The sequence below is a fragment of the Balaenoptera ricei genome, chromosome 21, assembly GCF_028023285.1.
Source record: "Balaenoptera ricei isolate mBalRic1 chromosome 21, mBalRic1.hap2, whole genome shotgun sequence".
Taxonomy (NCBI): domain Eukaryota; kingdom Metazoa; phylum Chordata; class Mammalia; order Artiodactyla; family Balaenopteridae; genus Balaenoptera; species Balaenoptera ricei.
Window position 1 is genome coordinate 109,626 of NC_082659.1, and position 27,777 is coordinate 137,402.

Here is a 27,777-nt window from a genome sequence, read left to right on the forward strand (position 1 = left end):
CTTCCCGGGCGGGACGGCGGGACGGCGGGACGGCGGTGGCGGGACGGGCGCCGGCCTGCAGGTCGCGGGCCGGGAGCGGAGGGGCGGCCGGGGCAGCGGGCGGCCGCGGGGACGCCGCCTCCCGGTCCAACGTGCTGCCGGGGAAACGGCGCGGGGCCGGCGGCGCTTGGGCAACCTCGCGGGGGGCGCCGCGGCCTCCGGGGGGTCCGAGAGGCGCTGCCACGTGGGCGGCGGGGCCGCGTGGGTGCGCCCCGGGGTCGGCATCGCGGGGCGGGAGGAGCGTGGCTTGCGGCCGGGCCGGTGACCAGACGTGTCTCCCTGGATCCGTTCTGCAGCGGGGCGCAGGGCACCAGCGAGCGCCCACCCGAAGCCGGTAGTAAGTTCCCTTCCCTCCGCTCTCCTTCCTCGCCTGGCCTCCTGCCCAGCCAGCACCCCGCCGGGCCCCCGGCAGCGATTTCGGATGCTACCCCTTAAACCGCGTGGCGAACCAGTTCCGTCCAGCGTCGCTCCGCGTTAAGAGGGTTTACAGGCCCCTTAGGACCGGGGAAGCGTGCCCAGTGGGTCGCCGGGTTCCCAGCAGGCACCGACGTGCTGCACGGTCGCGTCCGCTTCACAACTAGGTCCCGAAGCCCAGCTCTGTTGGGAAAGCCTCCCCTTCCTTCAGCCCGCCTGTGCAGGCTTTCTCCAGACTTCTCCCTGAGAGCCACCGGGCTTCTGCCTTGCCCTCCTTCCTGGCCCTTGGTTCGTCTCCCTTGAAAGGATGCCCCCACCCCCTTACTGGAAGTTTTAGGTCCCTTCAGGGCTCTCTCCCCGTTGGAGAGACGCTTGTGCCTGCCCGCGAGTAGAGCCCAGTGTTACCGAAATCCTGCCTTACTCACGGCACTTGGCAGTCTTCATCGTTTCTCCTCTTTTGGTTCAGTACTCAGAGTGGATAACGTCTGCGCCACCTGGGGAAACTAGGCGGAAGGGAAGGCACACATGAATATCACAGTTGGGACAGCTCCAGATGGAATCCAACTGGCATGGAGAATAATCCAGTGTGGTTTAGGGAGAGTTACCTATTCTCTGAGCCTCTCTCTAAGAGGGATGTTAGTTACCTTTAGCTCAGAACGAGGCTTCAGTGAGATGATGTGTACAACCTTCAACAGTGTCTGAAATATAGTAGATGATCAATAAGTGTTCTCCTTTCCCTTTCCCTCTTTTGCTGGCTCCATTTGATAAGGGAGAGAGGTAAAGGCTGACAGTGATTTGTAGGGCAGGCATGTGTAGCAACTGGCAAAAAAATCCCATGAGAAAGCAGTAAGTAGATGTAATACCTGGGAATGCACATCCATACAAGCCGAATCCAAACTTCTGAAATAGTAACTTGATTTCTTATTATTTTTTTTTTTCTGAAGACCAGAGACCGTCTGGGGTTCATGTGCTGTGATTTCTGATTGATAAATGTAAATTGAAATTTTCTGAGTTTGGAGGTCCAAAGTTGAAGTGTGCTTGGGTTGAACTGGAAAGCAGATTGACCAAAATGTGTTTGTCCACTGCTGTTTTGTTGTGTTTTTCTCCTAGACCCAGCATGAGCGAATTTCCCTGTAAAAAACGTGACGACTATTTGGAATGGCCTGAGTATTTCATGGCAGTGGCCTTCTTATCGGCACAGAGGAGCAAAGATCCAAATTCCCAGGTAAGTGAGTTTTACAGGAGAATGTTTGGACACTCAGACACGGAGGTGCCTACAAGTGAGCAAATTACAAGAGGAAGAGGGTCAGTGGACACCTGCCAACTTACAAAAAGCAGAGTAAATCTGCTGTCTTTTGTGCTGCATTCCTGCCTGCTTACCTCTTCCTATGAGAGAGTAAATTGTCACATGCCATCGTTCACTGTCTCTCGTACCCCAAGGAGACAGAGCTCTTAGCCCCTCCAGAAGCTGCGTGCCCATCTTGGAGCTCTGTAGGCCTCTGGTCTCATTTATTGCCTCTCCAGTGGCAGACCAGCCACCCAAAGTCACCAAGCCTTTGGGCATGTTTTCCTGTAGGTCGGAGCCTGCATCGTGAATGCAGAAAACAAGATTGTGGGCATTGGGTACAATGGAATGCCAAATGGATGTAGTGATGACCTCTTGCCTTGGAGGAGGACAGCGGAGAGTATACTGGATACCAAATACCCTTACGGTACGGCACGTTGTGTGTTCCATTCTGCTTGTTCATAGCCTCGGTGAGTGCTTAAATACGGTAGATGGTCAGAAAGCACCATCTTCCTTTTCAGTTACCGACAGCCGGAAAGAAAAAAATCCTATTGAAGTACCCCAGTTTCCCGCCTCCCTCCCTTAAGTGCCAAAGAGAGCCAAGAAGTGGAGGCGTGGTAGTGGTCACACAGCCTGGCCCTGGGGCCAGGGCTCTGGCGCGGGCCCGGCGTGTTTCGCTGGTGGCGGGCTTCTCTGCAGCGTGCCACAGCCCCTGGGGGAGGTGGCCCTGCCATTTGTTTCTTGGCTACTTGGGAGCGGGGCCAGCTAACCAAGTGCTGGCCAGGGCTTTGCTCTGATGAGGAGCAGCGTGCATTTCCATCTACTGAGGAAATGTGGCTCAAGCTCATCTCTGGGAAGCAGGACGCAAGCTGTGAGCTGGACACCAGGAGGGGGACGATGCAGTCGCCTGCCCCTGTTCCCCAGGGCGCCGCAATCCCAGAGTGGCCGCTGGCCGGACCGCGAGCCAGATGCGTGGAACCGGAGGCCTTTGGCCTGGCCAACTCTGCTTTTCACCTTTAAATTAGGGGAGGGTGCTTGTTATAATCTGTTGCCTATCTGAGCCCCAGTGGGGACTCACTTCAGAGATTATCAGAGATTATCTGGGAGCGACCAGCCAAGCCTCACTTTTCCTTTAACTCCCTGGAGAATATGCAACTAATGCTATAAAGAGGCGCGTTGGGCTGCATATGCTGGTTGCTGAATTTTCTTAACGTTTGGACCTGACTTTATGTCTGGAAATGAACAGACGGCCTCTATTGGAAGTAACGTAGACACAGGCCATCCGGATGGGAAAGCTGTGCCTTCAGGAAATAAGGGTCAAGTGTCGTGTGAACGCTTTCTGTTTCATTGGCTCTTCCCTGCTAGGTTTTCCTCTGGAGTTTTTCTCACGAAGAACTCCAAGTCTACATGTAGCCTAATTTATATATTTTTACTAACGTTCCTGGACCTTAATCATGTTAAATAAGCCCCATAAATTTCTTTCTAAGCTGCTTCAGGGCAACTGCTTCGTTTTTGAAAGAAAAAGAAAAAACCGTGCCTGGAGGTGGAGAAGGAATTGAGGAATGAGACTGGGGAGACCTACAAAGCACTCGGGGTTCTCAGGGGATAAAGCAGTTTAGTGATTACGGGGATTTCATAGTCGGGTTAGTCCATTTAACTCGCCCCCTTGTCGGAGGAGGAAGAGTTGGATCCCGGGGAAAAGAGGGTAGAACTGCCTTCTCAGCCTCGGCTTTATAGCTGAGTGGAGCGCGGGAAAGATGTGCCAGCGTATTTTAGAAACTTGTGGTCATCCTGCTTTTGATTCTGTAAGCTTTCAGTGATGAGAAAGAAGGGAAATGATTCGTTATTTGTAGGCACACGCAAAGGTGATTTTTCACCGGACAGTTCAAGGTCCCATATAAAAATGAAAGGGTTGATGAATTCAAGGTCCACAGTGAGGTGTGTAAGGACCCCAGCCCTTATTCGCTGAGTCAGGGTGGTGGGCTCTGGGTCCTGGTGCTGAACTTGCCTGTAGAGGAATTCCTGGAAGGTGTCAGTCTGCGACGCTGAGGCTGGTTGCAAAACGATGCCAGCGGTCTGCACGGCGTAGAGCTGTCCTCACTGGTTACCGGGCGGCTCTCCCGTGGGGCCTGTGCCTCCCTCAATCACCATGAGCCCCAGGCACATTTCTGGCAGTGACCTAGAAGCCCAAGGCTTTGCAGCACGTTTACCATCCCCCGACTCCCCGCTTCCATAACCTCTCCAGTAGCTAATTGTGTTTGTTCTGAGACACTTGCCTTTTGTCCAAGTTGGAGAGTACCTTTCAGAGCTCCTTTCCAGAAGGAATTAAAAAAAAAAAAAACCCACACAGGCGTTTGTCCAGCTCCACTGATTGTTTTCTATTGAATGGTTGCTGAGTTTCAGGGCACTGGTTGTCCGTGTGCATTATTTTTTACTATCCATGTGATACCTCTAGGTTTTCAAAGCTCTTTGCCCCTTACTTATCAATTATTCATTTTACACGTAGCCGTGTTAGAATGTAGACAGTTTTCTTTCACGAGAGTAAGCTTATAATTTGATGTACCGTAAAAGTCGGAGAACGTATTAAATGGTTTTTAAAAGGCATTTAGTATCACTACCATCATAATACATGTAAAGATGGGCTTTAAGTCTGAATAACTATGACTGGCTGTAAACTATCCACTCGGTCTTGTCTTTTGAAGGGATTTTGGGTCACAGAGAAGTAAATGTTTAGGTAGCCTTGGATGTAATAGAAATGTTTGGTGCTAATTGACTAAAATGCAAATTCTTTTTTTCTGTTTTAAGACTTAAAGATAATTAATTAAAAAAAATAAGTGATAATGTCTGGACTTGGGTGGGCGTAACCCTTTCCTTCCTCACTGACATTAGCGGTGGCTGGGCTGTCTCAGGTATGACTCTGTGTCCATCCCTGTAGAGAAGCTTTAGAGGTTATCGAGATTCCAGACCACCGGCTTCCTAATTCTTCTGAATATATGGGGACCCTCTTTTAAATGTCAAAAAAGACTTCCAAGACCCCTATATGATGCTAGTTAAACTAGTAGTATCTTTTTTAAAAAACGGAGGTATGATTGACATACAAAGTTACACTAGTTACAGGTATAGGACATGATGATTCATATGTATCAATATTTGATATGTTTACAAATTTTTTTTCTTATGATGAAGATTTGCAAGACCTACTCTCTTAGCAACTTTCAAGTGTGCAGTACTGTATTATTATTAAGTACAGTCACCATGCTGAACATCACAGGACTTATTCATTTTATAACTGGAAGTTTGTACCTTTGACCCCTCTACCCATTTCTCCCACCCACCTCCCCCCTCTGGCAACCACCCATCTGCTCTGTGTATCTGTGAGCTTGTTTTTGTTTTTCAGATTCCACACAAAAGTGAGATCATACCTTTTATTAGTATCTTTTGAGTAAGAAGATCCATGATGACAAAAAGCTATTTGATATCAGTAACACTTTGCATTAATCTGAACTTTACTGATGTTTGGAAAAAAAGTGTATGTAAGTGCTAGACGTATGTTTGCCAGTCTGTGGACCATCCCTGTAGCCCTGGCAGAACCTCAGTGGTACCTTGGGGTTTGTGCCCATGGGGTCTAAGCTACCCGCTTCATTCATGGATGGGAACCTGAAGGCCCAGAAACGTTAAGTAACTAATACAATGCCACACAGGCAGGGTGACATCTTCTAATGCCAAAGCCAGTGCTCTGTGCTTCCTTGGGGGGGAGGGGGGCACGGGAATTCGGCTTTTCTGAAGCAGGTAGATGGCAGCACAGTGGGCCACCCATTTTCTTCTTCTCGCTATGCACTTGAGCAAACAGAGGTTTCGATGAAATGACCCCCCGGAGGTCGAGAGCTCAGGTGGCCTGTACCTAGGGTGAAGCAGGAAGCCGTTGGCACCTGGCTTCCCTTCACATTTCTCCCAAGGGGAGCTTGGGAATTGTGTAAGTTTAAGTTTACTGGTTAACGTATATAGCTTAATTCTCCTTATTAATTCTGTAAGTTTGGAAGTCATTAGTCTTGACTGACACTCTGTGGAAGGGGAGGTAAACACAGAATACGTGTAACAGAGTAGGAAGATGGTGTTTTTTCTGGGCTGTGTCTCTAGAGAGGCATTTTTAAAGGGTGTTTTTGTTCTTCCAGGCTTAGGATCAAAACTTCATTGAAACGATTTGATTATAATGTGGTATTAATATGGAAAATGAAAATTCCCCCTGCCAAGGAAACTGCCTTTTATCTCATCTTTTTCCTGAGAAATCCAAAAGATAGTATGATGTCAGTAACAGTAAGTGGCAGGAAGAAGTCAGCGTTATTACAGTGACACCTTTTCACATGAATGACAATGAAAAAGAACTGGAAAGGAGCAGATATATCTAATTCACCCTGTAGAAAAGCTTGGGAAGACTTCAATTTCTATGCGGGGTGGCTGGTAACCCCAAGTGAAGCGTTCAGCTGACACTTTCCGCTCCTTTCTCTTCGTGGGGTTCATCAGAGTGAAGCACATTTAATCAAAATACCAATTTTATAAAGTGGAGGCGAAATACTTGTGGTAACTCAGAGATCACTCTTTCCTCAGGTTTTCATAACCAATTTTGATGACATGGCTTACAGACCAGAGTGCTGGCGTAGAATCCGCTTCTTTCTTCCTCGGGAGCCATTGTTCAACTTCATGTTTTTAACAGAGCTCCCACGCCCATCAGACTTGAATGCATTTTCCTGCCATGCTGGTTCCCACTGGGGAAGGGATTGGTGGAGAAGCAGGCCTCTTTGCTTGGCCTCCTCTTCCACCCCAATCAATCAAGAAGCCAGGATTGCTTTGGCTGTTGCATCGCACTCGTGGAAGGGACCATAGTCGTGATGCCCCAAGATGGGGGGTAGCCCTGCACTCTGATGCACCGGGCAGACATGGAGACATGGGACTTTTTCCGGAGTCAGTTCATATTTATGCAGGAAAACTCTCACTGGTTAAGAATCTGCGCTTCCACTGCAGGGGACGCGGGTTCAATTCCTGGTCGGGGGACTAAGAGATCCCACATGCTGCGCAGCGTGGTCAAAAAAAAAAAAAAAAAAAAGTATAATGCTGGGAAGGAAAATGCTGGAAATTAATTAAGGCAAGAGTTTAGCGTGGCAGCTTGAAACAGTTTTGCCAGCGTGTGGCAGTGCTTCTTTATTTAAATGTATTCTTTATTTTTCAGATTTAGCATGTTGTTAAGCATGCATAGATGTCATTTTAGTGATTACTTAGCCATTTACCTTACCCCTTTGAACACTGACATTTTCCTGACTGCCATGCATGTGATATATTTCTTTGGCATCCAAAAGGTTAGTCTTGAGAAACTAATTTATCAAGAAGTTAGGAGGCTGATCCTTCTTAAGCTGCAACTTCCTCACAACTTGTAAGAGCTTCTTAGTCATTAAGATCAAATTTGTTCCCTCAGCCAGTTGAAACTGAATGCCCTCTGGTTTTGTTAGGCAGATCCATGGATTTGACGACTTGCTGTTTCTTTTCCTGCAGAATTCTAATTTCACTGGTGGCGACCCAACATCCCTCCCCTGCCTAGCCATCCAGCACTTGTGGCCTGACAGTGGGCCTAATTAGGGACTTTTGTACAAAATAACTAGTGTAACCGATGGAAAACCTTGGAGCAAGTTTACAGTAAAAAAATAAAGTATATTGTTTTTATGAAAAGAGGGGCAAACTCGGGTTTCACCGTGTGGTGTTTTAGACAAACAGGGAAACACAACGGCTTATGGATGAGGCGCCCCCTGAAATTTAACCAGCTTAACATAAGTGTATTTCACTTTCAGGTATAAGTGTTTATAAACAGCCTTCAGAAAAGAATAAATCATGATTTTGTTCATTTATTTGATTTTTCTCTATACGTTTTAATCTATAAATTCAGGGCTAATTATCTTCTAAGAGCTAGAGATTACTGCTTCACCATGAATGTCTACAAGGGATGTATAGTAACAATGTATCGTAACTACCTGTCCTGAAGAGCAGATGTAGGAAAAGCTCAAATGCTTATCTATAGGATCAAACCTACCCATGAAAATACACATATTGGTCTTTGTCTATAAAAAGTCAGTTTACTTCATGGACATTTATAATAAAACTTAAAAATCATTCAAGGTTAGTGATTTCCAAATTGATGACCAGGAAGGGGGCTGAAGTTTGTACAATCTCTCTAAATAAAAGGTTTGTTGAGAGATTAATAGCGTCAACAAAATGTCAGGGCCACACTCAACCTATTTTAGGTTGTATTAAGTATGTGAGCTCATTAATTATCTGAATGATAAATATAACTTCTTTAATTCTCTATGTTTGATAAGCCTTTGCTTAGAAACTCAGGGTTGCCACGCACTGTGGTTCCAGGGAGCACTTGACACTCCTTGAACCTTGGAATCTTTATTCTGTTGATCTGTTCTGTCCGTTATGCTGGTTTTGATTGATATTTTCTGAAATTGGCCTGAATTATTAAGGTTTTGTTTTGAGTTTTTTTCATCAAGACTCTATCTTTCATAAGCTTTGTTAATACTGGTATTAAACTAGAATATATATATGTATATAGTTTGCTCCCAGAAATATGCAATAAAATCTGGTTCCCAGAGATTTTGCAACTATTTATATTGTTTTTTACTTTTACTTCTTAGGACTTTTGTTTTATATTTGCGTGGGACTATACAAACCTTTAATATGCATGTTGGCTAAGAAAAGCTCCACGGTGCTTAAAATGACAATTATCAGGTTCAAGTGAGAGAATCCTAGACTGACTCTCCAGAGCCCGGGCTCCAGGGGTGGTGTATGTACATAAACCCAGGGATTGTGGGGTTGTCAGATACACGACTTGACGTTCACTTCTCAATATCTTTATGAAATAAATGATCACTGAGGACTCCTCCAGTTCTAGAGTTCTCAGGAAAAATTAAACAATATAGCTTTGATTTTATTTGATTAGGGCGCTGTTTCTCTGCTTAAGGAGTTTTAAGGGTGTTCGGGAAGCATCCTGGGGTGAAAGCTGCAGTAAACAGCTGTTGATGTCAGTGACACAGAGGGAATATGCATCTGTGCGTGTGGACAAATTAATAGAGAGAAACAGAATTTATTCCCCCCCTCCTTCTAGTGATTCAAACCTGCTCCAGTTCTGAGATGAATATAAACTGATGGAGATGGTACACAGATGTAGGTTGCCCCACAAACATGGATGAGAAAAGGTTGGAGAACAGCAATGAAGAAAAAGACCCCGTGCGTAAATAGAAGAAAATATATATGAAGAGAGGAGAGACACTTAGAACTCTTTGGAGACAGGAGGTTATTCTAAGACCAAACAGAAAGAAAGGACTTGAGAAATCCTTTTGTGACTCAGTCCGTGTGGTGATGTTTATTGAAACGTGGGTACTGGCCTGGCTTCAGGAAATCCCTTGATAAGTGGAGAATATTGGTGAAAGCAAGGTGGCTGGAATGTGCCTGTCTTCTCTCTGCTCATGCCGTCTGACGCGCAGGTTGTAGCCAGTGCGTGGAGGCGTAAATTTCATCTCTCTGCTTTCAAATGATAGATGCCGTAGTAAATTTAAAATATTGAATATGATAAGTGAGCATGAATTTTTAAATTCTACAATTAAAAGACTTTGTTCAAAATGCCATTAATTTTGAGTTTAGGTGGAAAAGGGAAGCAGAATCCCTCATTGTCCTTTTTCCTTCTGCGAGTGAGTTATAACTTCTAACTTGAGTTAGAAATTGAAATAAATACAAATGAGTCATCTACTCATATTAGTTTGAGTTTTCTGTTGGTGAGTTCTTGAGGCATCTTGCTTCCTTTTTAAAAATTGTAACTATATTTTATAATACATGACATTTTTCCAAGTACGTTCCCCTGTAGTCGTTCATTCACTCAGCAGATACTTACAGGGCGTCTATTTTACGTGTTCTGTGCCAGGTGCTCTACAGCAGTAAATAATGTACATGTTCTCTGTGTTCAAGGAGCTTGCAGACTGATGGTGGAGCAGGCAGACATGAATGGGATAAACAGATGTTATTGAATGTTTCTTTCTGAGGAAGTGACTGTCACACAGAGGTCTGAAGGATTTGATGGGCCCCCATCAGGTAAAGATGGGGTAGTGGGTGTTAGGGGATGAAAAGAGCATTCCACAGAGAGAGGTGCTTGGGTGAAAGCCCTGGAGGAGGAAGGCTCTAGCTCATTGTGCACCAAGGAGACAACTTGGCCCAAGCTTAGCACGTGAAGGCTGGAGTAACACGGCAAGGCTGGGGGCCCGCAAGGTCAGGAGTTTGGATGTGAAAGCTCACGTTGGGGTGTGTGGGAAGTGGATTGTTCGGGGGCAGGTGGAAACAGGGATACAGCCGGGGGCAGTTGCAGGAGGCCAGGCGAGAGGGCAGTGGAGAGGAGGCGAGGAGAGGGGTGCACTGGAGGAAGCGTCACGAGGGCTGGTGACGTGGGGTTGGGGAGGGAGAGCCACTCCTTCCAAACAGTTCTGGTCCGAGCGCCTAGGTTTGGGGGAGGAGCGAGGGAAATCTGGGCCTCTGAGGTTGCAGGTGTCTGTAAGAGCTCCCAGGGAGGGTGTGAGGTCGGCAGGTTGGGTGTGCGAGCGGACAGCCATGTCAGCGTGGCATGCCAGCTTTGGGTGACGTCACGGGCGTGGGTGAGGTGACGTAGGGAGAGGGTGCAGAGGCCGGGCCCTGGCCAGAGCCCTGAGAACCACGGAGAGAGGTTGGTGGAAGTGGAAGGGCCTGCAGAGAAGGGCAGTGACATCAGGGAGCGCACGGAGCAGTGCTTCCAGAAGGAGGGAGCGGCCGGCCGCGTCCGAGGCTGCTGAGAGGTCCCAGGAGGTGGAAAGGTGCCTGTGGGGATGAGCACGTCAGAAGTCACGCTGACACTGCAGAGAGCGGCTCCGTGGAGCGGGAGGGTGGGAAGGCAAACCGGAGCCAGCTGAAGGAAGGACAGAAGGGGGGGAAATGGGCAGAGCGGAGAGAGGTCCGGTTTTGAGGTGTCTGGGAAGAGAGCGGAACGGTAGGGTGACGGGATGGCGGCCAGAGGGAGGGGGCCGAGGTAGAGGTTTCTGTTGTCTGTCCGAGGGGAGGGTCCGGGTGTGTTTTCCTATTGTTACAGCACGCATTTGCATGCAGCTGGGAATGGTCCAGGAGAGGGAGACAGATGAGGGTGTGAGAGGGACGGGCCCCAAGCTCACAGATCAGCAGTGAGGGGAGGACACCAGGTGCGGGCAGAGGGGCGGGTGACAGCCGACCTGCGACCTTCGGTCGTGGAGTCCCAGGTGGAGACGTGATCCGCTGCAGCATTTCAGCAGCGGGCGGTCATGGGCTGAAAGGGGAGGGGGCTGCGTGGGGCAGGGAGCCGGGGCCGCCCTGGAAATGCAGGGCAGGGCCGCAAGTGTGGTCTGTCCTGGGAGTCCTGAGTTAGATCCGGTAAGCCCCGTGTTCTGCACGCCAGATCGGGATCAGCGTGTCACCCGGGGTGTGCCTTGTAGAGCTGGGATCAGTTAGAACACAGGCCCCGACTGATGTTCCAGCGCCCACTGGTCAGTCCCGGTTCACCTTTGAAAGCTGTTAACCCGAGAGGGAAGCTTTGAGGCTGGACAGTGTGTCTTTCCGTCACAACGCTGTCCAGCCGTGGTGAGTGCTCTGCTTCTCTCTGTGCTTCCTCGGTACGTGTTAGACATCAAACAGTGTATGTATCGCACGCGGACAGTGGGAAGGGCGGCGGGCTCAGCTCACCCCTCGATGAAGTGCGCTGTCTCCACTCCCTCGTCCTTCTGACCTGACTGTGTCCTTAGCACACAGGGAAGCAGAGCAATTAGACTTCTGGGGGCTCTATTGTCAGTAATGGAGACACCACAGCCAGAAGTCTCTCTAGCCCTAAGCACTACCACTGGGGCTAAGTGGATCCCCTGGGTGCCCTGAGTTGCTGCCAGCGGCCTTAGCAAGAGGCGGGGAGGAGAAGGGGGCAGGGGATGGGGACCAGGGCAGGGGAGGGAGGGAGGAAAAACGTCTGTCCTCCTGTCCGCCCAGCCGAGCAGCCCGGGAGGAGAGGTCGGGGGCACCGACATTTACCAGGTCCATCTTCTGTGCTGTGCTCGTCACAGATTTTAGTCTTGGTGGCGGGTCTCAGAGGCAGGTCTTTGTGTGTGTGTGTGAAAGATCACAATTTTAATTTTTTTTAATTTAATTTTTTAAATTTTTTAACATCTTTATCGGAGTATAGAACTACCATACGACCCAGCAGTCCCACTCCTGGGCATATACCCTGAGAAAACCATCATTCAAAAAGAGTCATGCACCACAATGTTCATTGCAGCTCTATTTACAATAGCCAGGACATGGAAGCAACCTAAGTGTCCATAGACAGATGGATGGATAAAGAAGGTGTGGCACATATATACAATGGAATGTTACTCAGCCATGAAAAGAAACGAAGTTGAGTTGTTTGTAGTGAGCTGGATGGACCTAGAGTCTGTCACACAGAGTGAAGTCGGTCTGTTTCTTTCAGGTGCGTAGGCCAGGAGGCTGAGGCTTCACCGGATGCAAAGGGTCATTCACAGAACTAGCAGCTGGGGGCGGGGCCAGAGTCTGAGGAGATGGCTGGGGTCCATGCAGGAGGAAGCGGGGCTCTGGGGCGTCTCTGGACCAGCCCAAAGCCTTGTTCCAGGAGTGGCCTGGGCCAGGGCAGCTGAGCCTGGGGCTTCATGCAGAGCCTGGAGGATTCGACTGCCTTTTTTTTTTTTTACATTATTTTTATTTTATTTATTTTTTTAACACCTTTATTGGAGTGCAGTTGCTTCACAATGGTGTGTTAGCTTCTGCTGTATAACAAAGTGAATCAGCTATATGTATACATATATCCCCATATCTCCTCCCTCTTGCGTCTCCCTCCCGCTCTCCGTATCCCACCCCTGTAGGTGGTCACAGAGCACCGAGCTGATCTCCCCGTGCTGTGTGCTGCTTCCCACTAGCTATGTAGTTTACGTTTGGTAGCGTATACATGTCCATGCCGACTGCCTTTTGAGGGAGCTCACCCTCTTCGGATCCCAGATCTGGCCAGAACGCCCTTCTGCTGTCGTTTGCTCCCAGCAGAGACCCCCTCTCTGGGCACAGGGTAGTAACAGAGCAGCCCCCAGACGTCTTCCAGGGGCAGGGCTGGGGTCCTCTGCATTAGCACTACTCCCTGTTTTTATGTTCACTTACAACCTTAGACGGTAATAATAGACGCCTCTGCACTGGAACTATGCGCCCCTCAATGCCAGAAGCTAGGGGCGCAGTCGCTTTACCTTCTGAAGAGAAAAGCCACTAGCCGTGCAGGGGGCGGGGCTGGCGGGGCAGTCGTGTCCAGTTCTTAGCAGAGGGCTTCCCACTGTTCCGGTGTGGCCAGGTGAGGCCCAACTGCTGTCACCTGTCGCCTCTGCTTAGGAGGACCCCGCTCCCAGCTCCCCCAGGTCTTCATCACAGCAAGACCCGGCTGGATTGGACGCCGCTGTTCTCAGCAAACACGTGCAGTTCTGATTTGGCAACAGTGCTTCACCGGCAGAATTCTCTCTACTTCACAAAGCGTTTTCCTCCCGTGCTCGGCATTGTAACCTTGCAAGTTAGGAAGGGAGGTACTCATATTCCTGTTCATTGTTGAGTGAGGCTGAGCTTGAACCCTGGTGCCCCGGTGTAGGCAGGTGCCAGGTTTTAGCCCCCTTGGTTCTGAAAGCCATCTGTAATCCAGATACATTTTTCTGCAGGAACAGTATTGCCTGCGGATTCAGCTCCCCTCTGCCTACAAACAGTGCATTTAAGCCCTCGTTTCCTGGGTTTTTGCCACACTTCCCACCTTCCGTGGCCTTTCTTCTGTAGTGCCTGCAGCCCTGGCTCTGGTTTGTCCGTGCTCGGGCGTCTTCTGCCTGGCGGGGCATGGGCTCTGCAGGGGGGACCCGCCAGCTCCTGCAGTGCCAGCGCCCAGGCCTGTAGGCGCTCTGCCTGCAACCAAGACTTAGAACGACACGCATCTGGGAGGCGTCTACAGTTGGAAACCACTTTCCCTCCCTGCTGCAGCCCGGTGCCAAGGGATGCCCCTCTGGCGGGGGTAAGGGGGGACGGGGACGGGCAGAACTCTCCGTGAGAAGCCGTGGGAGGGAAGTAGGCTTTGGAGCGTTAGACGCTGTCAGAGAGGAAGACCATGGCGGGGGCTCTGGGGCAGAGGCTGGGGGGCAGAGGCTGAGAAGAGCGGGCGGGGCCCACCAGGCCTGTGCCGTTGGGCTTGTCTCGGAGAAGTAATGTAGTTGTCCCTTCCTGAGCCGGTTCTCCCTCTCCCCTACCCACCGTAACCTCAGATCCTTTGAAAACTCGATCGCGAGTCCAGTCACTGCATTACCAACATGGAAACTTGGCGGAGCGGCGGTGAGGCAGAGGACTGACGGTGTTTGGGGCCAGATTCTGGCAGTGTTTGCTTCGGATTGGGGGTAGCCGTGACGGCAAACACGTTGCGACCTTTGTGGGGTGCTGGGGGTGGGAGGTTGGGGAAGGGTTAAATCTGGAGGCTACTCTCTTGTTTAGCTCTTGACTTGAAGGATGGGTCCTTTGCATGCTGGTGGTGATAGATGAGGCCCTGTCAGGACATCTTTCAATAATTAAGAAATAAGTAGTTGAAATTCCAGCCCATCTCCTGAAGCAGTGAAGCGCTTCCCTGAATGGACCTGTTAGAGGAGTGGGTGCACGTCCCGCCCCTCGGTGGAAGCCTCCATCAGACGGGCACCTGAGGGGCACCCAGAGCGGGGGGTACCCGTGCTCCGAGAGAGACGGGTCCGATTCAGCCACTCTGATCCCTGTGTGACGCCAGAAGTCAAAACACTTGGACCCTGATTTCAAGAAGTAATGACCAAGAGCTTTGTCATCAGAACAGAAGTGGAGTATCTTCTAAAAATTAACGTTGCGTTATTTTTTTAAATGCACAGGTCAACCTTGAACTCGGGTACCCCGTTTTGTGTCAGTTATTAATTGCAGGGTAGAGCGTCCCACCTTTTCACGGCCCTCAGCACACCCTTCTTGGCTCTCGAGTCTGGACCCTCCCTCTTGGCAGCAAGCTGAAGTGTCCGTGCTCAGAACGCGGGTGGCCGCCCGGCCCCGAGAACCATCACAGCCATCAGTCAAGGGCACGGGAGCGTTCCCCAGGGACGCTGAGGCTTGTACAGTACAGCCTGGAGAGTGTTGGCAGAAGGCAGGGCAGGTCAGGCTAAGTTCCACAGGTGCTCTGTGTCTGGACCTTTCACCTGCCCTAAGCCAGCTGCTTCACCAGGCTGCCCCACTTTCCAGGTCAGCCTTGGTGGAATAGCCCTCAGGCCCCAGGAAGTCATTTTCTTCAAGTAAAAATCCTGTACTACTAAAAATGAGGAATTTTAAACAACCTGGAGGGTTTCTTTAACTGGAATAGAAACATAGTTTTCCTGACCCCAAATTTTATCAGGCCCCAGTACCTCCCATCATGTCCTGGTAGCCACATGACGATCAGTTTGGGGTAGAATCACACTATTAAATTATTTGTGCAGCAGTTAACAATTGTTTAGCCTTATTCTGAGGTTTCTTTTCTTTTTTTTTTTTTTAAACCTATTTAAGTAACCTTAACAATGCTACTGTCTAAAATAGATATTGTATTAGTCTTACATGAAACGAGATGAAAGTTAAATCTATAAAATGTTGAATCTCTTAAGTCTAACCAAGGATGGAATATATCCTGTTAATTTGTCAAACTTCTAGAGAAACGCCTACATGAGACAGTAAGGATTAATCAAGCCCTAGTAAGAGGGAATTTGAAAAATACAGTTTTCTAATTATGCAGTCTCTTCTCAGTGGGCCAAGGTTAATGCAGTTCTGAATTCTGACAGTTAGTAATATAAAAGAAAAAAAAAAAAAGACCAAAGCATGTGAATTGTCTTATAGTTACCTGAAACAGAGGTTCTCCTTCTAGCAATCAAGAACTTCATACGCATTAATCTGATATTTTCAGCGTTTGATTCTTTTCCTTTTAAACAATGTTGAGAATCGTTGAAGGTTCCTGTGTCACTCTTTGTGCTTAACAGATATACATGTAGTATTTGGAGATTTCTTTTGCTTATTGCTCAGCCAAAGATGAGTAATTCTAGGTAAATGGAAAATTTGTCTTCTTGTGTGTGTGTAACAATTTAGCTGTCTTTTGAATACTTTCTAGACACTGTGTATCTTGGGAAGACTTGGTCCTGATTCCTGCTATGAATGTAGCAACTAGGCTTATCTCGAGATCAGTAGCAGAGCCACCCTCCTTGGTGGGTTTTTGTACTCAGGCCTATTTGTAGTTCTTGCTGCAGCTCTTCCTAAGCCACATCATAAAAACTCTAGCACTCAAAAAAGATAAATGTCTTCTTTAATTTAGTGCCATCAGATATCTACAGAGTGTTTTTAATCATAGTGAGAAAAGTTGCAGAGGAGACTCAGCCCACCCAAAGAAGAGGCCTGCAGAGAAGATGGGAAAAATTGGGGTTAGAAATGTAGATTTCCGAGTTTTACAAGTAGATCTGTTCTCTGAGAATCTACGGATGGATGAATCCTTAAAGTCCAGGACTATGGCAGGAAAACGAAAGAGCAGGGTTGAACCTTGGGAAATGCCCAGAAATGTGAGAGCAGGACAGGGACCCACAGAGAAGTGGTCTGGTGATGCTGAGAGGGTTAGAGCAGGGGATGTGGGGTGGTCACGCATCAAGGGCCAGGAGAGCAGGGAACCCAGAGACTGCAGCCAGAAAAGGACTGGGTTTAGGTAACTACGAGGCCGCCCGGCGGGGTGTGGGGACGGCCTCCTGTCAGCTCACGGAGCAGATCCGACACATCACATCTCTCCCCAGCTACGCACCACACGTTGGGGGCTTGGAATTAGCCCTGCGGGAATATTTCCACCACAAAGATCGGCAGAGGCTATAAATTAGGGCTTAGTTGTTTTTGTTTGTTTAGTAGTTGGTTGTATACATGTAGTAGCACATTACAGAGGCCAACAGGTTTCCACAGACTGGTATTTCTTAAGCTTTTTACATGGCGATGCAGCATGTTTACATAGTTTACACCCGAAACAGTTTTCAGGAACCTCCTTAACCTTGCCACGTGGCATGCATTCTGATCTCTCCCCTTCTCTTTCCACCTATTTCCTTAAAAAGGAGGAAAAAATGCTGTTTATAACTCACTAAACTGATCTCACGACCTACGGTTGAGAAAGCATTGTTTTACAGAAAACTAGAGGTTCTATATGCATCATAACACCAAGAGGTGATTATTTTAAAAATAGAGTAGCAGTTGTAGATAAGACAGTTTCATCTCGAAAGGAAGAAGAAAAGAGACCCAAAATGCTGGAAAGGCAGCCTCTTCAGAATGGGGGCTAAGTGTATGTGTGTAAAGGAGAAGAAAAATGGAACAGCGGGAGCCCCCATCATCGGAGATGCCGGGTGAGGGGCTGCCGAGGGCGGGGCCTGGCCCTTGGCGACAGGAGAGAAGCCTCATGTTTTGTTGTGACAGCCTGTCTTGGAGAAGGTCAGCTGTTCTAGAGGATGAAGGAAGGGAACTGGACACATTGGGAAAAAGTTAAAAACCGGATTCCCTTGGGATTGTAAAAACTGCCTTTATTTAGTTAGTTGGAGCCACTGTTACTCCTGCAAACCAAAGAGCACAGCTTTCAGTGGCAAGACCTGGCCGTGAACCCCGGGCTGACTCTTGTCGCAAAGCTGTCTTTCCAGACTTGCCCGAGAGGACGCGAATACGAGGGAAAGATGCTTGGCCCCGGAGCAAGCCCATCACAGGCAGGCCCGGCTGCTGGGCGCTCCTTGTGGCCTGGAGTGGACCCCTCCGGGCGGTTACCTGTTAAGTGACCAGTGGAGATGCCAGACCAGGTGAATGAATCCCAGCCTCCACCCTGACTGGCCCACGTTATACAAGCCGAACGGACAGTCGTCAGTCACGTTGGTCTGCCCACAGGACAGTCTGGGGCCCGAGGCCTGTCTGCCTGGTGCCGCCTGGGCGGATCGGCCCCAGAGAGAAACACGGGGCGGTTCTGGAGGGGAAGCGAGGGTCAGGGCCGCGGAGGCCGAGAGGTCAGCCAGGCCAGAAGCACGCAGCCTTTCAGACTCGAGGATCTGGACCCACGGCGCAGGGGTCCCGAGGTGGGAGGGGCCGGGGGTTCCTCCCCTCGACCCTCAGGTGCAGGCTCGGGAAGCAGGTGCCAGGTGGCTGGGGTGGGTGTTCGCCACGTCTGGAGCTGGGGGTGTGCAGTGCTGAACGAGGGCGGCGAGGTGTGGATGGGACGCCTGAGTTTCGCACTCGTCATTGTCTGGTTTTGAACGTGTGGGATTGTGGGTCGTGACCTGTTGCCTTTCCAGAGCCTCACGTGTGCCTGGCACTCAGCCATGCTAAATGCCCAGTAGACCTCTTGTTTCTCTACCAAGAAGCTTTGTATTTTCCGTCCTGTGATCTTGTGGTTAAGAGAAAGGAAGTCTGTTTATAGTCCAGCGAATTATTTCTATAAACCACCCTTTACACAGGGGTGTCGGATGCTGCCCGAGAGAATCTGTTTCATCTGATAGTTTTCGTTAATGAATCCAGACATAATGTTATATTTTGCCCCAAACTGCCTCGGATGAATTAGAGGAAGATAGTTGTAGTCAGTGTGACAACTTTTAGAGATTCATAAGAGGACGATATCATAGTGTTTCCTAACAGATTCAGAAACTGTAGTTCTGAATATTAATACCAGCACCATCAAAAAATAGTTATTAGGTGGGAAAGCGTATTTTTGATATTTGAATTTAAGAGGACTTTCTGTATTTCCCAACGTTGCCATCAAGACTTGGAATCTGAATTTCCTCCTTTATTCATTCAGTAAACATTTAACACCCATATGTTCATGGCATAGCATTAGGCTCTGAGGGAGTTACAAAGAACCTAGAAGCCTGGGCTCTGCCCTCAAGGGGGAAATAAAAGAAACAAGTACATCTAATTGTTTTTAACACTGAGCAGTGTTGATCCCAGCTTGGGAACATCTTGGTCACCGGGGAAGGAAATGGGGCCGGGGGCCCCTCCGAGGCCAGTGCCCTGACAGCCCTGAGGGTCCCCCCAGCCCTCGGGGTTGACAGGACAAGGTCTCAAGGAGCCAGGCTCGGGTCCCTCTGCAGCCAGCGAGGATTGTTCTCTGACGGGCTGTGACCTGATTAAGCACGGCTTTTTTTTTCCCTTTAGATTTTCTTAACAATGCCAGAGACTGTTCATTTCTACACACAGCTAAATCGTGGTGTTCATAGGCTAAGGTGAGCACCGCCAGCATCTCCTGAGAGGCCCCAGCTCAGCTCAGCTCTCTGCCTGCAGGACTGCAGAGCTGCTGCAGGACTCACAGGGACACTTACAACGTCCCCTGAAGACGGGAGGCCTGCGGAGGACGGTGGACCAGGGTCTGAGCCAGAGCAGGCCCTCAGTAAAAGTTCATTGACTGAGTACATCCGAGCTAAAATATACAAGAGCCACGAGTTTAGGCCACTCTTTTTTTAAGGCCTTGTCGACAAAAAGAAAAACGCAGAACGTAAGAGCCGGGAGTTGAGTTTTATTCAGGGTCTTACTGAGGACTAGAGCCAGGAGACAGCCTCTCAGAGACCTCTGAGAAACAGCTCTGAAGAGGTAGCGAGGGATGTCCATATATATAGGATTTCGGCTAAGGGGTTTGTGCAGTCAGCATACAGTATAACTAGTCACAAGGAAGAGATATCGCAGTTAATGAATTTAGTGCTTTCCTAAGTAGGGGAAGATGCAAGAATCTGGGTTCATAAAAATATTTTCTTGGAATTGACACCTAATTTTTCCTGAAATGTGTATCTAACTAAGGGCCTGTTGTGCCTCTTTTCCAAAAGCACAGAGGGCGCCCTCCTGTTCTTCGTCCCGAGCTCCTTTCAGGGCGCACGGTAGGTCAGCGGCTGCAGTGGCTGACGACTTGATCTTGTAGAACTGGGTGGTGGGCAGGATTCTTTGTTTGACAGCCTCAGTGCTCCTGGAAGAAGGTGCTCGGGGTAGGAGGTTGATAAGGTGGAGAGAGAGGGGGAGACCTACGAAGGCCCCCGTGTTTATAATTAGAAGCTTTGTATGATTTGGACCAGGGCCAGATGGTAATTCATTCAGTAAACATTTATCTAGCACTCGTGTGCCTAGAGTGTGCTAGGTCCCCTGCAGATATGAGAGGGTTCTACACGGCAGTGTTTTCTAAGCGTGTCTGCAGCTTAGAATCATGAGGGAGAATCTCTTAGAAATGCCAAAGCCCAGGCCACACCCCAGACCATCACAGTCTCCAGCTGGGGGACACAGACATGGCGGTTTCCTCCCTGGGGGGTTCCACCAGGCAGACACGTCTGCGAATCACCACCCCAAGGAGAACAGTTTTAGAGAGCGCACCCGGAAACGTAAGTAGGGATATTAGAAGTCAGTACAGCAGCCTCAGAAAGCAGGCAGGGGATTCTGGAGTGGGTCCGGGAGGTGAGTACTGCTGGTTCCCTCGAAGGAGCGCCCTGTGGATTAGGCGGTGGGAACACCTAGCCTAGCAGCCTGGGAAGGCGGGCGGGCGTCAGCAGGTGCGGGACGGGAGAGGAGGGAGCCTCCTCAGCCTTGAATTCAGGCAAGTCTGGGGTGACCTTGTATCACTGACCAGTCTAGCAAGAACTTGACTTTCCACGGTCGTTAAGTGGGTGGATGTGTTTCGTAGGGAAGACAAAGCACTGGTTATCCGATGGCATTTTTCTTCGGCGTGTGCGGGCTGAGGACCATGAGGTGCAGCAGATCCCTGGGGACAGAAACGCTCAGCTTCAGTGCCGGATTCTCTTGCTCTTAAAATTGCCCCTTGCCCTCGGAGCGGCCCTGGTGAACATCCCTGCATGTGCGGATCAGCACACAAATGGGCCGTTTCATGCTGGTGGTTCCACCCCCAGGGTCTCGTGGAGCGGTGAGCTCTTGCTCTGCTCGTGGTGGGTGAGGACAGTTGACCTTGGCCCCTCCTGGCTGCTGGAGGTGCCGACAGACCCAGGGCTGCTGCGGTGTCCGGCTTCGCTGCTCATCGCCAACCTGTCAGACCACACGGCCCGCACTTCTCAGGACTTTCCGTCTCTAATCATTTCTTTAAAAATTGAGTCTATTATCTGTGTTATTTCATAGGGGCAAACGGAATGCCTCAACACTCTTAGCGAATTCTTCATGAGCTTGCAATCTAAGTTTTTCTTTCTTTTTCCTTCAAACCCACAGTGTGCCACGCCGAGCTGAATGCCATTATGAACAAAAACTCAGCAGATGTGAAAGGCTGTACCATGTATGTCGCCTTGTTCCCGTGTAATGAATGTGCTAAGCTCATCATCCAGGCAGGTAGGACCGGGCCGTTCCCATTTGTCACATTTGCATTGCTGCCTGCTCACCGCAGATGTGTTTGATCTTAAATCGCTATTGTTTAGATCTAAATTAACTGCACTATCAACTTTGCAAGATATTTCCTGTGTTTTGTTTTTGAATGGTGCCAGGTATTCTAAGACTAATTGCATCCTCTGTGATTCTTAGCATGTTTTTAATTTAGTTTGCAACTTCCTAAACTGCAAGCTGCCAAAAAACAACACAGGCGTTGCATATAATTACTGTCAATTTACTATTCTCTGACATATTGTGCATAGATTAGGGGGGAGGGAGAGAAATGAACTTCTGTCAGAAACAAGGTCAGCTGGGAGTCTCTGTATGAAATTTTAATTTGTGTCTAATATATGGTAGATATATGAGGACCTAAACATCTTTTTGCATACGAATGTCATATGACTCAAATGGTACAACTTGAAGTTTTTCTTATATTACGGTTACCATAAATCTGCACCATTGTGTTCTGAATATTTCACCTTTTTCAAACTGTCACATCTAAGATTCAGCTACACTTTATCTCCATAAAGCTCTCGGCTTGAGATTTAAAGACTTACCATGTTAGCCAGAGGTGTGCTTTAACGGGGCTGTTTATCACGAGCCCGTGGATCTCTGAGCAGAAGAGGTCTGGCGGGACCAGGATGAAGGGTCTCAGTTAAGGGATCTCGTGGGCTCCCTCACTGGTGGCGCACGACCCTTCGCGAGTTTTCCTCGCCATCCTTAGGCACAGCGGCGGCGGCAGGTGCGTGGGAAGAGCAGCCTCCTGTGGTCCCTTCTGAGACTCGCGGAGGACCAGGGTGATTGGTCAAGTGCCCTCCAGATTCTTGGCCCTCAAGTTAGAACTGCCTGGTGAGACAGGGATAGGAAACAGATCTGCCCTCTGTCGAGCTGGCTTGGACTGGTCTGCAGAGCCATTCCTGGCAGCACGGTGGTCCTCATCTCTGATTTTGCCAGTATTCTCCACCACCCCCGTGAGCCTCTTGAGTTAGGAGTCGTTGCCTTGTGAATAAAGAATATTTGGTTGCCTGCAGTAAAGAAAATTTGTTAATCGGATCAAGGCTTGACTATTTGACATGTTTTCACTTTGCATTTATTAAAAAAAAATCCATACAGGCTGGAGGGCAGATTAAATAGAATCCATGTGCTGCTGTATTTGAGAGCAGCAGATACATATTTCAGTCACTGGACGTTGTGTGCTCGCACCCTCAGGAAAGGTGATGAATCAGACTCCACCAGGGCTTCTGTCCGCACGCCTGTTGTTGTATCTCTGTGTGCACATGATGAGGTTTCTTTCACTGTTGCCTTTTAAGGGATAAAAGAAGTCATTTTCATGTCTGATAAATACCACGACAGCAAAGAGACGACAGCCGCGAGGCTCATGTTTGAAATGGCCGGGGTTTCCTTCAGGTGAGTGGGAGGCACGTGGAGAAGAAGGTAGTAGGAAGGCCTGATGAAGAAAACACATTTGGCCTTGTCTGATGTTTAATTTCTACTTGTGATGCCTGACCTCCGCACTTGGAAGCATCTTTTTATTTATTTTATTTAAAATTTATTTCTTAATTGAAGTATAGTTGATTTACAGTGTTGTGCTAATTTCTGCTCTATGGCAAAGTGATTCAGTTATATATATGTATACATTCTTTTCCATGATGGTTTTTCAGAGGATACTGAATATAGTTCCCTGTGCTCTGCAGTAGGACCTTGTTGTTTATCCATTCTGTATATAAAATCTCACATCTGCTGACCCCAACCTCCCTCTCCGTCCCTCCCCTAACCCCCTTCCCCTTGGCAACCACAAGTCTGTTCTCTGTGTCCACGAGTCTGTTTCTGTTTCATAGATAGGTTCATTTGTATCATATTCTAGGTTCCACATATAAGTGATATCATATGGTATTTGTCTTTCTCTTTCTGACTTAGTTCACTTAGTTTGATAATCTCTAGTTGCATCCATGTTGCTGCAAATGGCATTGTTTCGTTCTTTTTTGTGGCTGAGTAATATTCCATTGTGTGTGTGTGTGTGTGTGTGTGTGTGTGTGTACACACACACACACACACACACACAACATCTTTCTTATCCATTCATCTGTCGATGGACATTTAGGTTGTTTCCATGTCTTGGCTATTGTGAATAGTGCTGCTATGAATATAGGGGTGCATGTATCTTTTTTGGATTAGAGTTTTGTCTGGATATAGGAAGCATCTTTTTAAATATGATGGGCTAAGGCTCTAAAGATTATCCTAAGGGTAGATTTTTACGGGCAGTGACAGAAGTATCTGAAGACAATCTGTGTAATGATTACACTTTACTTTTAGTAGCTTTCCAGGGCTTGAACTAATTATTCTGGTAGTGAGAAATTTTAAAATTCACAAGTTTTATAATATTAACATTAAATCTTTTTAAATTTTGCAGATGTAACATCTCTGGCATAAAATATTTAAGGTGAAAATAACCTGCCAGGTTGGAACACTGGGAATGCTTTTTACAGTCATAGTTTAAATTGAGATTTGAAGTCATTGAGATTTATATGCTTACCTTTGGTAGGCACAGACTGGGAGGTGTGTGTTACTTGCAAGTCAGTTCAACCACCTTTGGTTTCTGGTAGAAACTTCTTTTAGACTGAAAACTTTTGAAGAAGTTCCTTTACAGTATTTGGGGTCAGCAGTTGGGGTCCTTGTAATTGGTAACATACCTAACCTTTTGGATTACTCATTAGGGATATAGGTTATATGTAATGAATCTCTTGCACTATTGTGCCTTCTGAGACACATATTATTTACATAATATTAATTAGATATTTACTGTATACTGATTTTTTTTAAAGAATATGTTTAGTCCCCATGTATGTTCTTTTTACCTGTTTGAGAAAGTACATAATGAGTAAAAAATGTCATGGGTTTATTTTACTTCTGCATTTATAGAACATGATTTTAAAAATGACTCCTCACCAGAGCTGGTTGTTTTCTATTGAGAGCAAAAGAAAATTTACTCTTTTTTTGCTTTAGAGCGATTCCAAGTTGGCTGCAAAAATTTCCTAGACAGTAAGATAAATCTGGTGGGGAAACTCGTCATTGGATGTCATGTCATGCAGCTAACTTGTTAGAAATCCTCTGACTTCCCGATAATTCATGAACTCAGCTAGCTGACGAACACGCAAACCAAGGCACCCCATGCATCTTTTTTTGTCCTAGTCTTTTCCAGTCCGTGTTTCTCTCGGTATGGTGCACTGTAATTGGCTCCTTTAGAGACAAAATATCAAGCGAATACCTGGAAATTTTTTTCCTCCCCGCAGAAAATGTAGGTTAAGCCAAAGTAAACAAATGGCTCTAACTACTCACCAGATAATATCTTTATATGTTTTGTTTCTTACCTTTAGGAAATTCACACCAAAGTGCAGCCAGATTGTCATTGACTTTGATTCAATTAACAGCAGACCGAGCCAGAAGCTCCAGTGAGTTACATCTCATTAAATCTCCAGAAGATTGGCATTGTCCTCTTCTAAGAAGCTGCGAATGCCTTTCATCGTAAAGTTACACATAACTTTTTAATAGCCGGGACGGCAAAAGTCGACATCTGAAGAATGTAAAAGCTCACATCTTCCTGACTCGCTCCCTGTCACGTGGAATCTGCATCTGTTGAAACCATCGATTTAGGGTTTAAAAGGAAGGAGCTGTGGGTGCGCCCGGGGCCGGAGCGGCGCCTCCCCTCCCGTCCCCCGGTTCGCTGGGACGCGCGTGGTTGCGCAGACGGGCGTCAGCCGTGCGTCGCCCACTGCGTTTCACAGCCGCTCTTCGGCGCCACGTGTGCTGGGAGGACGGACGAATAACTGTGGCTGAGTTCCTAGCGGGATGAGCAGACACGCTGATCTGAACATCGGGCCGAATGAAGCGTCGCATGTAACGCCCTTGGGGAAAGGAAAGGAGCCGCAAGACGCAGCGTTTAAGTGTTTGCCTTCGAGAGCTGAGGGAGCCCCCAGCCGCCCAGCCGCCCACCCGGAAGCCCTGGACGGGGTGCGCCTTCGTCCCGGCAGATGACGAGTGCAACCGAGCGGGCGTTCTTTCCGGCTCTGCTGGCCTGCTCCCCACAGGGCGGTGCGCGGAGCGCCGCTGCGCCGCGGGGACCTCTGTTGTTCGTGCTTCTTACTCTGGCTTTGTGGGTGACGCGGAGCTCTTACATGAGTGTATGTGAGTAATGAGTCGTTCCCGGGGAAGGCAGCCCGTCGCCCTGCGTTGCCCCCAGGTCCACAGCCTGCCCGGGGGGCGGAGGCCCGCACCGGCTGCCCCACGTGCCAGCACGGTTCATTTCCAGGGCTGCTGTCTCCTATCCTGTAAGTGAAAGGGATGTGAGGAGACGTCAGTTCCGTCCACATCTCTTGGTGCTGGGAGCTCACTTGTGCTCCTGGCGCCCTGCCTTCACTGACACGCATCTCACCTTCCTAATCACTTCGATTTGGGGAATGGGTAGCAGTGCACCTTGTCTTTAATCTCATTTCACTTTTATTCAACGTGCTCAGTACCTTCGCTGAGAAAATGGTTTCTTTATCCTAAAGATCATGACCGTTTTAAAGTGCTCTTACATCTTTATGAGTTTTTATTTTGTCTCTTGAGTTTTGGATTCCATATTCTGGGGCATTTGTAATTTGGCTTCTTACCAACATTATTAAAATCTTATTAAAATCCGCCACACCGAGGTATGCTCATTTTTATGTTATAATTATGTGCCTGACAATCCGTTTGTCATTTCTGTGTTGTCTGTGAAGCACGCTGCATATGTTTTAATGCTCAGAGAGCAGTTTGAGGCACGGATGCGGTGTGCCTTCCCCAGGGCTGAAGGGCGATGCGTCTCTGTGGACCAGATTGAAGATGTCCAGGAAGGCTCTCTTCCCTCTCTCTCCCCAGCGTGCCCTGCTCCTGTCTCAGGTGTGGCCATCTGACAGGTCATCTCCGCCACCTGACAGGTCCCAGGCCTCCTCCCTCCGTCTCCAGTGCTGGCTTATCTGCTGCTTTCCTACCGTATTCTTTTTCTAAATCTCCTTTTCTCGCCTCAAATTTTTTCTCTCTTATCTCCTCCAAACCCCCTGCCCTCTGCTCTAAAATGCATAAAACAAAAACAAAAGGTATGTAGAAGCAAGAAATCAGTAAAGATATTGAAAGATAGAAAATATGTTAGATTTTTCTGTTGCTGTGAATGAGTTGTGAGCCCTTTTAGCAAGAAGTATGTTGTTGTTTATGTCACATTCGTAAATATGTCTAGGGGCTAGCACCCCATACGGTCAGCCCTCTGTGTTGACGGATTTCTGCAGCTGCGGATTCAACCAACCTCACATCGAAAATGTTCAGAAAAAAAATTCCAGAAAGTTCCAAAAAGCAAAACTCGGGTTTGCCGTGCACCTCACAGGCAGATACTGCGTGTTTTATGTATTGGAGGTCGGTGGCAGCCCTTCTTGGAGCAGGTCTCTCGGCGCCATTTTTTCAGCAGCATCTGCACACTTTGTGTCTCTGCATCACATTTTGATAATTCTCACAATATTTTAAACTTTTTCTTTATTAACGTTTATTATGGTGATCCGTGATCTTTGAGGTTACTGTTGCAAAAAGATTATACGACTCACTGAAGGTTCTGATGATGGTTAGCATTTTTTAGCACTAAAGTATTTTTTGATTAAGGTATGTGCATTTTTTAGACATAATGCTGTTACACACTTAATAAACTACCGTAAACATAACTTTTATATGCACTTGGAAACCTAAAAATGTGTGTGACTTGATTTATTGTGATACTTGCTTTATTGCAGTGGTCTGGAACCGAGCCGGCAGTATCTCCAAGGTCTGTCTGTACATAGTGTTTATATTGTGTACAGCTATTTACATAGCGTTTACATTGTATTAGGTATTATAAGTAATCTAGAGATGATTTAAACTATACAGGAGGATATTCGTAGGTTATATGCAAATACTACGCCATTTTATTTAAGGTACTTGAGCATCAGCGGATTTGGGTATCCACGGGGGTCCTGGAACCAGTCCCCCAGGATACCAAGGGATGACTACAGTGCATCTAATTTATTTAACTTTGATACTATCTTATATTTTGTCCCATTTTGTTACATTGAGTTTTAGTGGAAAAAAATTTTTTTTCTTTTCCTTATTGGGAGGAGGTTAACGGGGAGGATCCTTGCTAAGAAAGAAGCACGTCTTTTGACAGTCCGGTGGGTTGTGTATGTGGTGGTGATCCCCCCGGTGTGGGTATATCAGGCTTCCAGATATAGACCATGTTGCTGAGCTTGACTTCCTGGTGACTGGAATGTAAGTAATTACGTGTTAGTTTCCCGTATCACTATAGGAGTAGTGGAATCTTCTGGCCAGAGAACTCTGTAGATATCAATGTTCCAGTTAATAGAGGTTTGCTCTGAACTGTTGCCTTCGGGAACAGTGTTCCAGAAGAAAGGCAGTTCGAGCCTTCTTTTGCCTTGCAGTGTCTGCTAGATAATTGTGGTGAACGGCGGTTGTATCCGAGGCAGTTTTGCTGCCTGTCATGGGTAATAAATGACAATAAGGAAACCATCTTT

The 27,777-nt window shown here is 48.0% G+C and overlaps 1 protein-coding gene across 3 annotated transcripts; it reads left to right on the forward strand.

Moving 5' to 3' along the window:
• On the forward strand, positions 1–26,918 carry DCTD (dCMP deaminase). Of its 3 annotated transcripts, none has more exons than XM_059909513.1 (6): positions 1–61; positions 1,564–1,678; positions 2,030–2,165; positions 21,059–21,175; positions 22,522–22,618; positions 24,586–26,918. In XM_059909513.1, exons 2-6 carry the CDS (start codon positions 1,571–1,573, stop codon positions 24,662–24,664), a joined length of 537 nt encoding a protein of 178 aa, XP_059765496.1. In that variant the 5' UTR covers positions 1–61; positions 1,564–1,570; the 3' UTR covers positions 24,665–26,918. The 3 variants fall into 3 exon arrangements, with proteins under 3 accessions (XP_059765496.1, XP_059765497.1, XP_059765495.1); XM_059909514.1 differs by lacking the exon at positions 1–61 and adding an exon at positions 78–373; XM_059909512.1 differs by lacking the exon at positions 1–61 and adding an exon at positions 287–376 and having other exon boundaries at positions 24,586–26,917.
• The last annotated feature ends 859 nt before the right edge of the window (positions 26,919–27,777 follow it).